The sequence below is a fragment of the Culex quinquefasciatus genome, chromosome 1 (assembly GCF_015732765.1).
Source record: "Culex quinquefasciatus strain JHB chromosome 1, VPISU_Cqui_1.0_pri_paternal, whole genome shotgun sequence".
Taxonomy (NCBI): Eukaryota; Metazoa; Arthropoda; class Insecta; order Diptera; family Culicidae; genus Culex; species Culex quinquefasciatus.
Genome location: NC_051861.1, coordinates 34,253,741 through 34,267,640, shown reverse-complemented (window position 1 = coordinate 34,267,640; position 13,900 = coordinate 34,253,741). Strand labels below are relative to the sequence as shown.

General features: G+C 33.8%; 1 protein-coding gene across 1 annotated transcript in view; it reads left to right on the top strand.

Moving 5' to 3' along the window:
- The window catches only part of LOC6050345, a 260,769-nt gene extending 248,845 nt beyond the window's left edge, over window positions 1-11,924 (top strand). Inside the window, exons 5-6 of the mRNA XM_038249919.1 lie at window positions 461-689; window positions 11,084-11,924. Of these exons, the coding sequence (XP_038105847.1) occupies window positions 461-689; window positions 11,084-11,232 (378 nt within the window). The 3' untranslated portion in view covers window positions 11,233-11,924. The remainder of the gene's footprint in view (window positions 1-460; window positions 690-11,083) is intronic.
- The last annotated feature ends 1,976 nt before the right edge of the window (window positions 11,925-13,900 follow it).

Below are 13,900 nucleotides of genomic sequence, written 5' to 3'. Positions count from 1 at the left end.
TAGTTTAGAACCGTAGAAAGTAATACTTGAATTTAAATTAAATGTTTTTTTTATCGTAGTGAAAAGTAATTAAGTAATTTATGTAATTAATCATTTTGGACCAGTAATTTGAGTAATTAATTGGCAGACTGGCAAGTAATAATCGCTTCTGGAAACCCTTGGTTGACGCCAGATTTGCGTGACGTAAACAGGTCCTTGTTTGATGCTGGGAAAATGGGCGAATTTATCCAGTCTGTCGCGAGCTGTGGAATTTAAGGCGGGCAATAGCTGGAGATAAAAATAGTATTGAGTATAGAGGAAGGCTTTCTTGGTAGAAGGAGATGAAATTTACATGTTAAATAACTGGAATTTCTTTCTTTTTGTTGAATTTACGATTGTTGTTCACAGATTGGAATTATGGACATTTTTGTGTATGATCGTCTAAAAAAAATTGAAAATAAACTATTTTCCTCATTTTCAGGTTTTCACCGGCGAGCCCACGGTCCGAGTCACGACGGACGGCCTGGTCAGCACGACGGTGGCACTGCGGCTGCACCTGCAGAGTTCGCACTTTGCCGGCGTCCAGATGGCCGGTGGCGGCGGCAGCGGAACGCTTCTGCTCCGGTGTACGGCCACGGTAGCCACCCTGTACGATCGGTACGCGGAGCTGGAGCTGGGCGTGCCCCAGCGGGATCCGGTGCCGGCCAGAGGTGAGTTGCATTGGGATCAGGTTCGACCAAACAGAAATAATGCCAAATTGTCACAAATTGTCTAATTGTCAAATTGTCAAATTGTCTAATTGTCTAATTGTCAAATTGTCAAATTGTCAAATTGTCAAATTGTAAAATTGTAAAATTGTAAAATTGTAAAATTGTAAAATTGTCAAATTGTCAAATTGTCAAATTGTCAAATTGTCAAATTGTCAAATTGTCAAATTGTCAAATTGTCAAATTGTCAAATTGTCAAATTGTCAAATTGTCAAATTGTCAAATTGTCAAATTGTCAAATTGTCAAATTGTCAAATTGTCAAATTGTCAAATTGTCAAATTGTCAAATTGTCAAATTGTCAAATTGTCAAATTGTCAAATTGTCAAATTGTCAAATTGTCAAATTGTCAAATTGTCAAATTGTCAAATTGTCAAATTGTCAAATTGTCTAATTGTCTAATTGTCAAATTGTCAAATTGTAAAATTGTAAAATTGTAAAATTGTAAAATTGTAAAATTGTAAAATTGTAAAATTGTCAAATTGTCAAATTGTCAAATTGTCAAATTGTCAAATTGTCAAATTGTCAAATTGTCAAATTGTCAAATTGTCAAATTGTCAAATTGTCAAATTGTCAAATTGTCAAATTGTCAAATTGTCAAATTGTCAAATTGTCAAATTGTCAAATTGTCAAATTGTCAAATTGTCAAATTGTCAAATTGTCAAATTGTCAAATTGTCAAATTGTCAAATTGTCAAATTGTCAAATTGTCAAATTGTCAAATTGTCAAATTGTCAAATTGTCAAATTGTCAAATTGTCAAATTGTCAAATTGTCAAATTGTCTAATTGTCTAATTGTCAAATTGTCAAATTGTAAAATTGTAAAATTGTAAAATTGTAAAATTGTAAAATTGTAAAATTGTAAAATTGTCAAATTGTCAAATTGTCAAATTGTCAAATTGTCAAATTGTCAAATTGTCAAATTGTCAAATTGTCAAATTGTCAAATTGTCAAATTGTCAAATTGTCAAATTGTCAAATTGTCAAATTGTCAAATTGTCAAATTGTCAAATTGTTTTTAACTTGAATGCTCTCAGAAAAGATAAAAGCCAACGAGCACCATGTTTAGTTTTAATTGAAACTTTCCCGCCAATTAGAGCGAGAAATCGCTTCGGGAGTATCGATTTCCTGTTCCGACTTGCTTTTGCTTCCGTTTGTGGGTGGTAGAGCAGTTTTGCAGCCTTTGTTGGTTTTGTGTTAAACTGCGGGAAAAGGCTCGTTTTCTTGTCAGGAAAACGTTGAATTTTGCTGCAAGTCCTGATCGGCTCGATATCTTGTTTTGATTGATGAATCAATTAAGGCTTTTGAAAGTTAAAGATGCCTTCTTTTTTTTAGTCAAGTTTTCATAAAGATGTTCAACACAAAACATAAAATATCGTTTTACACTTGAGTTGATGAGTCATTTTACAGATTTCCACTTCGTTTTATCAGGTCCGCTTTTATGATTGCCCTCAACAAAAAAGCCGGAAAAAATGAGATCGAGTGTGCTTCCTGAGCCAATATTGAAACTCATCTTAATCAGATTGTTAAATTTTGTTCGGTTGATTAAAAGTCGAGAGCGCACACACAACAGCAGCTTGTGAAAGGTCTTCCAAACGATTTTTCTTCCGCCCAAATTGAGGGGGTTCACCTTGTCGACCCTCGGCCGTATAAAATGTTCGATTTTTCGCATCATCCTTGAACGGAGAAAAATGGGTGGATTTTCTGCCAACTCAAACTGGGTGGCGAAAAAAGAAGGATCCACTCACTTGGTTATAATGCTGCGATAAATTTGATTCTGGTCTTTCTTGTAGTCTTGTGAGCAAGCGAAATGCTAACAACTATTTTTTTTTCTGGATTTTTTTGAAAGGGGCCGGTCATTTTGAGCCGGGTTTGAATGAATCAGTTTTGAGACATCTGATGATTGGAATTCTGGGGTTAAGATTCGAAAGATAGCATTTTAAAAATCTGTTGACAGTGAGTTTGATAAATTCTCCGGTCTTTCGATTACCGAACACCACCGCACTATGGGGTATTTCCATATAAGCGAGCGGCCAAAAATATTTTTTTGCTTTTTTGTGACTTTTTTGTGTTGTTTGTACTTAGTATAATGAAAACAAATGAATTTTGATATTTTTCCAAAAAAAAAGTTTAATTTTCGATTTTTCATATATTTGAGGCCACATGCATTGAAGTGGTGAATTTTGATATTCTTGCTCTGTCTATTTGATGCACGGAATGGCGGTTTATGCTATGTTAAAGTTTCTGATTTACGTTCAATCTCCTTCCTCTTTTTCTTGAGTTTAAATCCACCTCTCTTTGAAGACCCCCCCCCATCCCCCTCCAATTAAAATTTGATTTTTGCGGTGTTTTAGAATTTTAGACGGTTTATTTTATGGAACATTGTATGGATTCTCGTCCACGTTTTTGGTTGATCCACTTGCAAAATTCACGTTTTCCACGATAAATTCTTCTAAATCAAAATCACTATGTAACCGATTGTCTTTAGAATACTTAAAATATGAACTTCTTCTATGGGCTTTTGTATACCTCGTTTTGAAGCTACAGAACAGCATGCGTAGTTTTTCCTCTGTGGGTTTTTCCTGAGTTGATCATGTGATGGTACTGCAATGTTGTAATTCTTACAAATATACTCGAAAGCAGTTCTCACGTTTTCAGAATAGTGCTTCGTTATATCGTACAGGGACACTACGGTATTATTATCCATACTTTCAAAAGAACACAACAACGAACTGATATGAATATTCGACGAATCGTTTCTGTAAAATACTTAGAATAGGAATTTCTAATTTTATTAAACGTACCTAAGTACCGTAAACTGGGGTGACTTTGATAGCCCGGGGTGACATTGATAGAAATTTGATTTGGCCACTATTTTTGATACATCCAATGTAACAGTCACATTTTTGCATATATGTTCGATAATAAGCTTTCCCTTAATGCTTACATACTCAAAATTCTCAAAAATGTTTAAATATTAATTTGACGGGCATTTGAAAAACCTATCAAAGTCACCCCGGGCTATCAAAGTCACCCCAGTTTACGGTACCAACAATGTCATGAATATCAAATCAATTTCAAAACATACATAGCAGGTACGTCATTTCTGCCTCCGCAGGTAAATAATGTGATTTTAACCAAGCGTATACGGGTCATTCCATCTCAACTGTGCACGAAAAAGTGCAAATTTGAAAATTACCCTCTCCGATCCTGCTCAAATTTGGCAGGGCTGTTGATACTATCGAAACATGCAAGAATCCCGAATTTCATCCAAATCGGACCACCCCCTCCATTTTTGTACCTCCCCAAAAAATCGACTTGTTAGCGATTTTTGAGCGAAACCCCTATTTTCAAATGGGGATAGCTCCGGAACCACAAATCTTAGAAGGTCGGTCTTAGACTCAATTTTGAAGGAAATTGGACGTAGAATCCGTTTACGAGATCAAAATTTTGATTAATTTATTTTTTCTACCTGTATTGCGCAATTGAAAACTTTAAACGGCCGTATCTCAAAACACCCCATCTTATTTTTTTTATTTGACCTCACCATCGTGTTCCCCGGCCAATTTTACATAAGAATCACTTATCGACAAAAAGGAATATGTTTCGTTCCAGAGATATCGAATTTTAAAGTTTTGAGTATTTGAGATTAGCTTAGCTTCATTCGCCGCATATACTAGAAGCACTCAGGAACGCTTTTCAATATTTACTACCTGGTGTTGTGGAAAATGATTATTTTTTTATAATTTCACGCAATTTTCAAATAGCTAATACCTTAATCAATCATTTTTTTGTTTAAGGAATATTTATTGGGTTATTTTGAATGTACCATTTTTTACGAGTAGCTAACCGTTTTAGAGTACCCTCGAGGCCATGACTAGGGCCTTTGTCATGAGCGGTAGCAAAATAGTGCCATTCAGCAAAAACCCCAAAATCTGCTTTATGGTTCAAAAGATGGATCATATTAAATCGATTTTTATATTTTGAGCAAGCTCCATTTAATTAATGGATGATTTTGGTCAAGGTACATCTAGCAGCCGTATTGTGTTCCAAGAATCCGAAATGATAGAAGAAAAAAAAAACATTATTGTTCGGACGGTGTCTAAATCATCGCTACTAAATTTTGGGAACTAGTTGAACTTTGTGATTTTCTAACATTTTTCAGTTTTATACCTTCCAGAAATCCTATGCCTACTCCTTGTGATCGTTCTTCACGAGAATACAACGTATCAACAAACTTTATTCATTTTAATTCATATTTTTTACTCAATAATGTATCGTGCACTTATTGTTCAGTGTTACTTACAAGATCAATTGGGTCCTAAAATGAAGCTTAGATTGCTGATATTATTGTTTACAGCGATAAAGCTTTTTTTTTCTGAGTACAATGGCCCTTTGTACGACCACAAAAAGTTTAAAATGGATTTTAAAAATTAATTTTGAAAAATTTACCTCGCGGTCCTTCTTGACAGAAAAGCTCCTACTTGACAGCTCGTTCCAAGGGGACCATAGTTGATCCATCGAAAAAATGTTGTCTTGTCAAAAAAAAATTTACATTAAAATGAAAAAAAGCGATCAGAAATGTTTTTTAAGCGTGTTTTTTACCGTTGTACATAAAAATTGACATAGGGCTTTAGTACCCAATTGCATTTTTCTGCTCGCTGCATCGGAATCCAATTCTACCCTGTACTGTGTGTCGTTATTGCTCTATCCTGTGGGTTAGCACAGAAATTCATTTCATTTTTTTAAGCGGATAAACATTTGCGATTTAACGCCAGATGCCTACAGTGTTATACAGTTAATTTTGCCCAATTGGGTCCTAAAATTAAGCTTAAATTTGGGATATTATTGTTCACAACGATAAAGTTTATTTTTCTGAACGACCGCAAAGGATTTAAAATGGATTTTTAATTCAATTTAAAAAAAATAACTACACGGTCCTTCTTGACAGAAAAGGTCCTACTTGACAGCTCGTTCCAAGGGGACCATAGTAGATCCTTCGAAAAAATGTTGTCTTGTCAATATTTGACGTTGCGTTAAAATGAAAAAAATATCAGAAATGGTTTTTAATCGTGTTTTTTACCGTTGTACATAAAAACTGACATAGGGCTTTAGTACCCAATTTGCTAAAGATTATTTAATATGAAATCTTATTCCAATAAATGACCAGGTAGCAGTTATTGAACAGCGCTCATGAGTTCTTCTAGTATATGCGGCGAATGAAGCTAATGTAGGTAATCTCAAATTCTCAAAACTTTAAAATTCGATATCTCTGGAACGAAACATATTCCTTTTTGTCGATAAGTGATTCTTATGTAAAATTGGCCGGGGAACACGATGGTGAGGTCAAATAAAAAAAATAAAATGGGGTGTTTTGAGATACGGCCGTTTAAATGATGCAGGAAAAAATACATAAACAGCTACACAGTACAACTATGAAAACTAATCATTTTTTTTGTCAAAAAAACATGTTTTTTCTTACCATTTTCGCCTTTGAAGGTCTGCAATTCAGTGAATATTGAACCTACATCTTTCAAACTCCGGATTTTTCTTAGTTAGAATGTTTATTTTCGAAAAAAAATACCAAAAAAATAATTAGAGTATGTCGGTTTTTCGATTTATGGCCGCCTGAAACCCCATAGTGCACCGATGGGTCGGACGATGGATCCGGGCAAAGTTTACTTATCAAAACTTTAAAAAAAGTTAAACTTGAGCTATGGGACACTAAATCGAGTCAAATGCTACCAATTTGGCTTAAATTGTTTCAGTCAGTGCTGAGATAATTGAGTGAGTTTATTGGTCACATACAGCCGTCTCCGCAATAATGGTCTTTTTCAAGAGCTTATAACTTTTCAGCTAAAAAATTCTAAAAAAAATTCTAATTGACTTATTTATTTTATTATTTATATTGTATGATTTTTTGCACAAGCCCAATAGTTGAGTTTTTGCCTTCCTCACCTTACTGAGGCAAGGCTATAAAATCACTCGAAAAATGAACTTATTAATTTGACCTCGTAGACCCACCTTCACGTATACATATCGACTCAGAATCATGTTCTGAGCTAATGTTTGTGTGGATGTGTTTAGGTGGGTGGACAAAAAAATTGTCACTCGATTATCTCCGGACTGGATGAACGGATTTTAACCGTATTAGTCTTATTCGATCCGTCTTGGGGTCCCAAAGGTCTATATTTAAAATCAGCATGTTTAGTTTAGTACTTCAAAAGTCATGCTAAAAAAACGATTTTGGCGCATGTCCGGAAGATTGTAAAAAGGGTGGTTTTTGTAGGAAAACCTATCATGTTATACATTTTCAGAAAGGTATTAAGAAGACCTTTCTAATGAGCCCAAACATTGAAGATCTGACAACCTTATCAAAAGTTATCAGCACTTAAGTGTTATTTATACACTTTTTGCAGGCCGGATTTCAGATATTGTGATAAAAATATTGTCTGAATCTTGCATGCGAACTATCGTTAAAAAGGTTTTTTATCAGACCTTGCCGATGAGCCAAAAATATTGAAGGTCTGCGAACCCTATCAAAAGAAATGAGTAATAAAGTTGATTTGTTAAACATGTTAAGGGGGAATGTTGCTATTTTCACTGAATGTATTGACTTTATGAATGTGAGGAACTCACCAACCACCTAAAGGTGGATTAAGCAACGTTTTTAGTAATGTTAAAAGCCGTAAAATACGTGAAACTTTTAAGGTTCACAAAGGCACATTGATGCTTATTACAAATATTTATTTTTGAAAGCGATTCTCGATCCAATAATATTCCCCACGAAAACAGCCTGATTAAAAATAAAAGTGTTCTCCAATCGGGCTGAAATTTTTTCTGGGTGTTCCTTGGCCGAAATAATTTGACTAGTATTGTTTTGTTTGGACAATAGGGTAACCTATGCCGTGTTAGGGTGGTCCGAAAAATGGCGATTTTCGTCGATTTTTGCAAAAACCACATTTTTCAAAAAAATCATAACTCCGCTGTTTCAACCGATTTGAGTTGTCTTGAGCACAAACGGCTTTTTAAGAAAAAATCTGGAGTTTTTTTTAAAAGGTCCAACATTTCAGTTTTTGCGTTTTGGGTGTTTTTAATTCCCCTGACTCAATGCGGTTTCAAAAACACCAACACCAAATTTGTTTTATTGTACCCTTTCAAAAAAAAAAACTCCAGAATTATTAAAAGTTTCAAAAAAACCTAACATTCTAAACGGTCAAATGAAAACTTTAAATGCTCTGTAGAAGGTCTCGGGACCAAAGAACCTATGTATAAAAATATTTTTATCAGATTCCTAGGAAAATTTTAAATAACATATCCAAAAATGGTGAAGTAATGTTTTTTAATATTCCTAGATACGGCTTTTTGAAAATAAAAACTAAGGTTTGACGCGCCGCGTGCAAAACCGGCAAAATGACAAAAACGGCAAAAAATCGACTAACTTGAAAATTTCAGCGATGACCTATGCATGTAAGGGTACCAAACGTTGCGTTTTTCAATTACAAAAATTTTGGTTCCCTAACAAATGATGTAGGTATGAAAATTCAAAAATCTATATCTTTTGAAGGATTTTTTCGATCGATTTGGTGTCTTCGGCAGAGTTGTAGGTGTGAATACACGGTGTGATACACTGTAAAAAAAAATTTGGTGATTTTTTATTTAACTTTTTGTCACTAAAAATTTATTTGCAAAAAAAAAACACAATTTAAAAAAAAATTACATGTTTTAGAGGACATTAAATGCCAACTTTTCAGAAATTTCCAGATTGTGCAAAAAATCTTTGACCGAGTTAAAATTTTTCGAATCAATACTGATTTTTTCAAAACTTTGCTTCTTTGCTTTTTTGAACATTGTTGATACGACCCTTAGTTGCTGAGATATCGCCATGCAAAGATTTTAGAAACAGTAAAATTGATGTTTTCTAAGCTTCACCCAAACAACCCACCAACTAATGGCCGGATTCACAGTGTTAAAATATAAAACATTCGTGAAATTTTCCGATCTTTCGGAAAAAAATATTTTAATTTTTTTTAAATCAAGACTAGCATTTCAAAAGGGCCAAACATTCAATAATACGCCCTTTTAGAAAGTAAGTCTCGGTTTAAATTTTTTTTATATATCTTTTCGATAAGATCGGAAAATTTCACGAATGTTTTATATTTTAACACTGTGAATCGGGCCATTTGTTGCTGAGATATCTACATTAAAAAATGGTGGAATGTTTGGGTGAGACTTGGAAATAGAGCGTCCAATTTCCCGTCCCGGTAATTCCCGGGATTTCCCGGAAAAAAATATTTCCCGTTTCCCGGGAAATTTTTAAATTTCCTGGGAATTCCCGAAATTCAAGCGGAAGTATACATTTATTTTACTTCTTGGCTTTTTTAAATTTACTTTTTTTTATTTTTATTATTTTAATATTAGTTTCTGAAGCTTTCACAACTGATCTTGCAACAACAATTACGAATGAAAATAAACTGTTATAATTCTGGTTAGTTTTTTAAACAAAAATTGTTGTTATATCATCTGAAAATAAGATCAAAATTAAGTTTTTTTTTACGATTTTGTTTACCATGGCGCCAAATTGGATGAAAATTGAAAAAAATATATCATTTGGTGTCTCAAAGAGGATTGTGCAAAAAGTTTTTGGTTAATTTGTTTAGAAGTGTTTACAGTTTAATGTTAAAAAAAAATTACACTTGAGCTAACAAAGCGTTTGCGGTTTAAAAATGAAATAGCGTCTGAACTACTTTTATTGCTTAGAAATTTTTTTTAGCCAAAGTCATTTATTAAGCTGAATCATTAAAAAACTAATTCGTATTGTATAGAAGGTGTCCAAAAAATGCAAACATATTTCAAAATCTAGCTCGAAATATTCAAAAACTTTGAGTTGTGATTTCATAAAAAATACATTTTTAGTGAAAAGTCAGTTGTTAAGGTGAATTCAATGCGTAAGATTTGTTATGGAAAAAGATTTGTCAACAAATCCATATTTTCTTCATGATTTTTTTTTCCATTTCAACGTCGTCTCAATATTATTCTTTATCATGTTCTCTCAAATTGTTCACAACGCCATAATTAATTGCAATTTTATGGTTTTGAAGCATGGATTCATTTTACTCGCTGTCCAAACACAGTAAATAGAAAAATAATACTGCACAAAAATACTAATGATTACTTTTTTACAACATTGACAGCCTATAAATTAAGAATGTTTATATATTTTCCTGACATTTTTTTTTCTGCAAGCGGTTTTGGCATTAATCGACCCTCGCGCTAATTTTGATCATTTAAGTTGCTATTTTAAACAATATTGTTGAAGAATAAAGATCAGAACAATTTTTGATAAATTTAAAATTTTCTGGGAATTCCCGGGATTTCCCGGGAAATTTATTAAAAATTTCCCGTTTCCCGGGAATTTTGTAACCCCGGGAAATTGGACGCTCTACTTGGGAGACATAAGTTTTCAGTTTCTTAATCTTTGCTTGGCAATATCTAAGCAACTAAGGGTCGTATCAACAAAGTTCAAAAATGCAGCTCAGCTTTTCACAAATATTTTTTCAAAAGGTGGCAAACATGGGCACTAATTTTAAAAAAGGAATAACTGCGACTTTTTTCAAAAAGGTCACCTAAAAAAGGATTTAACTTGAAAACGATTGCATTTGATTTTACATCGAAAAATGAAGTGGACAAATTTTTGCGCCCAATATTTTGATTTTTCGAAAAAGTCAGTATTGATTAAAAAAATCATAACTCGGTCAATGATTTTTGCACAACCTGGAAATACCTGAAAAGTTGCCATTTGATGTTCTCTAAAACAAGTCAGAAAATGAAAAAAAAACATGAAAATTGAGTTTTTTTTGCACTTCAAGTTTTAGTGACAAAAAGTGAAATTAAAAATCACAAAAAAAATTTACCGTGTATCATTTTTTCCAGTGACTTTGCCGAAAACACCAAATCGATCAAAGAAACCCTTCAAAAGATACAGATTTTTTTTAATTTTCATGTATCATTTTTGTATGGACAGCTGCCAAATTTGTATGGAAAAATTTATGGACAAACTAATGATGCAAAATGGCTTCTTTGGGCATACCGAAGGCACCAAAAAAATTTCAGTCGGATTAAAAAATACAAAAATTAAAATAAAAGAAAACAGACAGATTCCGTAGAGAATTGCTCCTCTATTAAACACTTTTTTTATTGTTTCACTTAGGTCTAAAATCTAGTTATTTTCATTTTCTAAAAGATTTGGTATTTTTGTTTTGCTTGACAGATACGAAGTTTAAAAAATATAGTTTAAAACTTCTCTAACGATTTTTCTGAACTGTCTCCTTCTATTTCCAGTAACCCTCACCGGTTCGCGCTCCAGCCCCACCAGCGTCCCATCGGCGCTGTGTCTGCTGCTGGCAACCCTGCTGCCACTCTTGCTGACTGCGACATTCCTGACAAGTGGCCACAGCAGCAGCTTCATTTGCCAGGTTCAGCGAAGATAGTCAGCTTAATCCAGCCGAACGCCATGACGATGCATGATTTTTATACGTTTAGTAACACACACAAAGAAACACACACACACACACATTTACATTGTATTTAGTAAAGACACACACACACACACAAACACAGCTGCATTCATTCAGTCACGCGAGCAAGGAAATTGAAAAGCCAAAAACACGAGCTAAACTAAATTTAATTCCCCCCCCCCCCCTAGAGTTATGCAACTTGTTGGCTCCCTCTGTTGTAGCAAAACGTAAATTTGAGTGGCACGAGCAGCGGATAGAACAAGGTCTGTTAATTTTAATTTAACGACAGCGAAGAAATGTGTGATAGAAGAAATAAATTAAAAAAAAAGAAGGTGGCAAATAAGGGAGCTGGGGGCGGAAAGTTGCGGAGGTTAAAAAACACAGTGAATGCAAATATGTAGTTAAAAAGGAGCGAGTTTTCCAGACGAATGAACGCGATTCGAATCGAGTGTAAATTGAATGAAAGTGGGTGAAATGTGAAGCAGGATGAAAAGAAGAAGAAAAAACAGAACATATTATTGCATCTACTAACCGTTAATGTAAATGTTGGATAATTAAGCTAAGAGACAGATAAATCATCATTCGTTTTCGCTCTCGCGTGTGTTTAGTTTGGCACAAATGACAAACTTAAGAGAGAGAGAAAAGAAAAAAAACGTCAAAAACGAAATTTGTTTGATGATGGCGATTGCATGCACTTTGGCTTGTCGACGGAATGACGACGAAATCAGTTTGAAAAAAAAAGATAGCGTATTTTTTTTATTGGCTTCAAAGTGAAACACACCGGGTTTCGCTGTTTACACGACGTTGATTGGATTGCGCCGGCAGGTAGGCAACAAACATGCAGACCGAGTGTTGCGCTGATGTTGCAGCTGCTGCTGGGAGTGGGTTAGGGGAGGATGGTTTGGCTGATGTCGGAGGCAAAATTAAGGGCAGCGAATTGTTCGTAAAAGTTGGATTTAAATTTTTGATTTGACACTTGAGATTCCAGCGTCCAAATTAAACCAGAATTCAGTAAACCATGTAAAACGTAGTTTTTATTGTTTACATTGCGTGCCCTATATTTTGTTTATTCATGATCATTTATTACTTGACTTTTTTGTGTTACGTCATGTTTAATCAATTATTTGGCTATAAGTTCGCATAATACTTATCAAACTGCGTTACTTGATGCATTCTAACATCTGAGCAATTCTCGCTGAAACCGTCCCACTAGATGCACATGTTCTCAAATCGTTACGGCAATGTTCTCATTCGATTCAGCGCACCAAAAAACCATTAAAACAACCTTCGAACCAATGAAAATGTCAGCCGTTAGCCACCTGTAAATAAAAACTTGTATTGAACTATGGATTTTTTCGAAAAAATGCCCTCATTTGGAGAAATGATATCTCCCAAAATACATTACCAAACATCAAAAAGTTATACATCGTTGGAAAGGTAATCGCAAGGGCTTTCTATCGCACTTTGAAAAACATTTCAAAAAATATTTTTTCAATGGTAATTTTAAGGGTTTTTGAGAATCTTACTCTTAATTTTGAATATTGACCGTGTTCGCAACCACTTATCATTACGCAACCATTTTCATTCGAAAGATTGGAAGATTTTGCATAAAATCAACTTGAGAAAAGTAGTGTAATGAAATAGTTTTCGTATAGTTATAAAAGGATGAAAGAAATTGGTAAAATTTCAGTTAAAAATAACCAAAGCTCAAACTTCAGAAATGTGCCTAATTTACAATCAAAACAAAGCAGGATTGTATTTGAGCCGAATGTACAGTAATCTGAGGCAAATCTGGACATATAGGATGAATAGGGACAGCTATTTCAACTATGCTTTCTCTCATCAGATCATATTTTTAAATTGTTTATGTGAAAACATACATAAACAAACAAGTTACTAAATTTTAAGCTTCTAAGTACTCTGGAAACTAATGTCCTTACTTAGACTGTAGTCTCGATTCGCCACATTTCACTGAGGTAATATTTTATGTACATAATTTGTTTTGGGAAGGTATGCTTTATTTGTATAACCTCAATCGTGCACAAAAAAGTGCAGAGTTGAAGTTGATTTTTGATCAAGTTAAAATTTTGTGGGGCTATTGATACCATAAAAACAAGCAAAAAACTCGATTTTCGTCCAAATCGGAATACACAAAATTTTAACTTGATCAAAAAATATTGATTTTAACTTTGCACTTTTGTGTGCACGATTGAGGTTATACAAATAAAGCATACCTTCCCAAAACAAATTATGTACATAAAATATTACCTCAGTGAAATGTGGCGAATCGAGACTACAGTCTAAGTAAGGACATTAGTTTCCAGAGTACTTAGAAGATTAAAATTTAGAAACTTGTTTGTTTATGTATGTTTTTACATAAACAATTTAAAAATATGATCTGATGAGTGAAAGCATAGTTGAAATAGCTGTCCCTATTCATCCTATATGTCCAGATTTGCCTCAGATGAATGTACATTCGGCTCAAATACAATCCTGCTTTGTTTGACTGTAAATTAGGCACATTTCTGAAGTCTGAGCTTTGGTTATTTTTAACTGAAATTTTACCATTTTCTTTCATCCTTTAATAACTATACGAAAACTATTTCATTACACTACTTTTCTCAAGTTGATTTTATGCAAA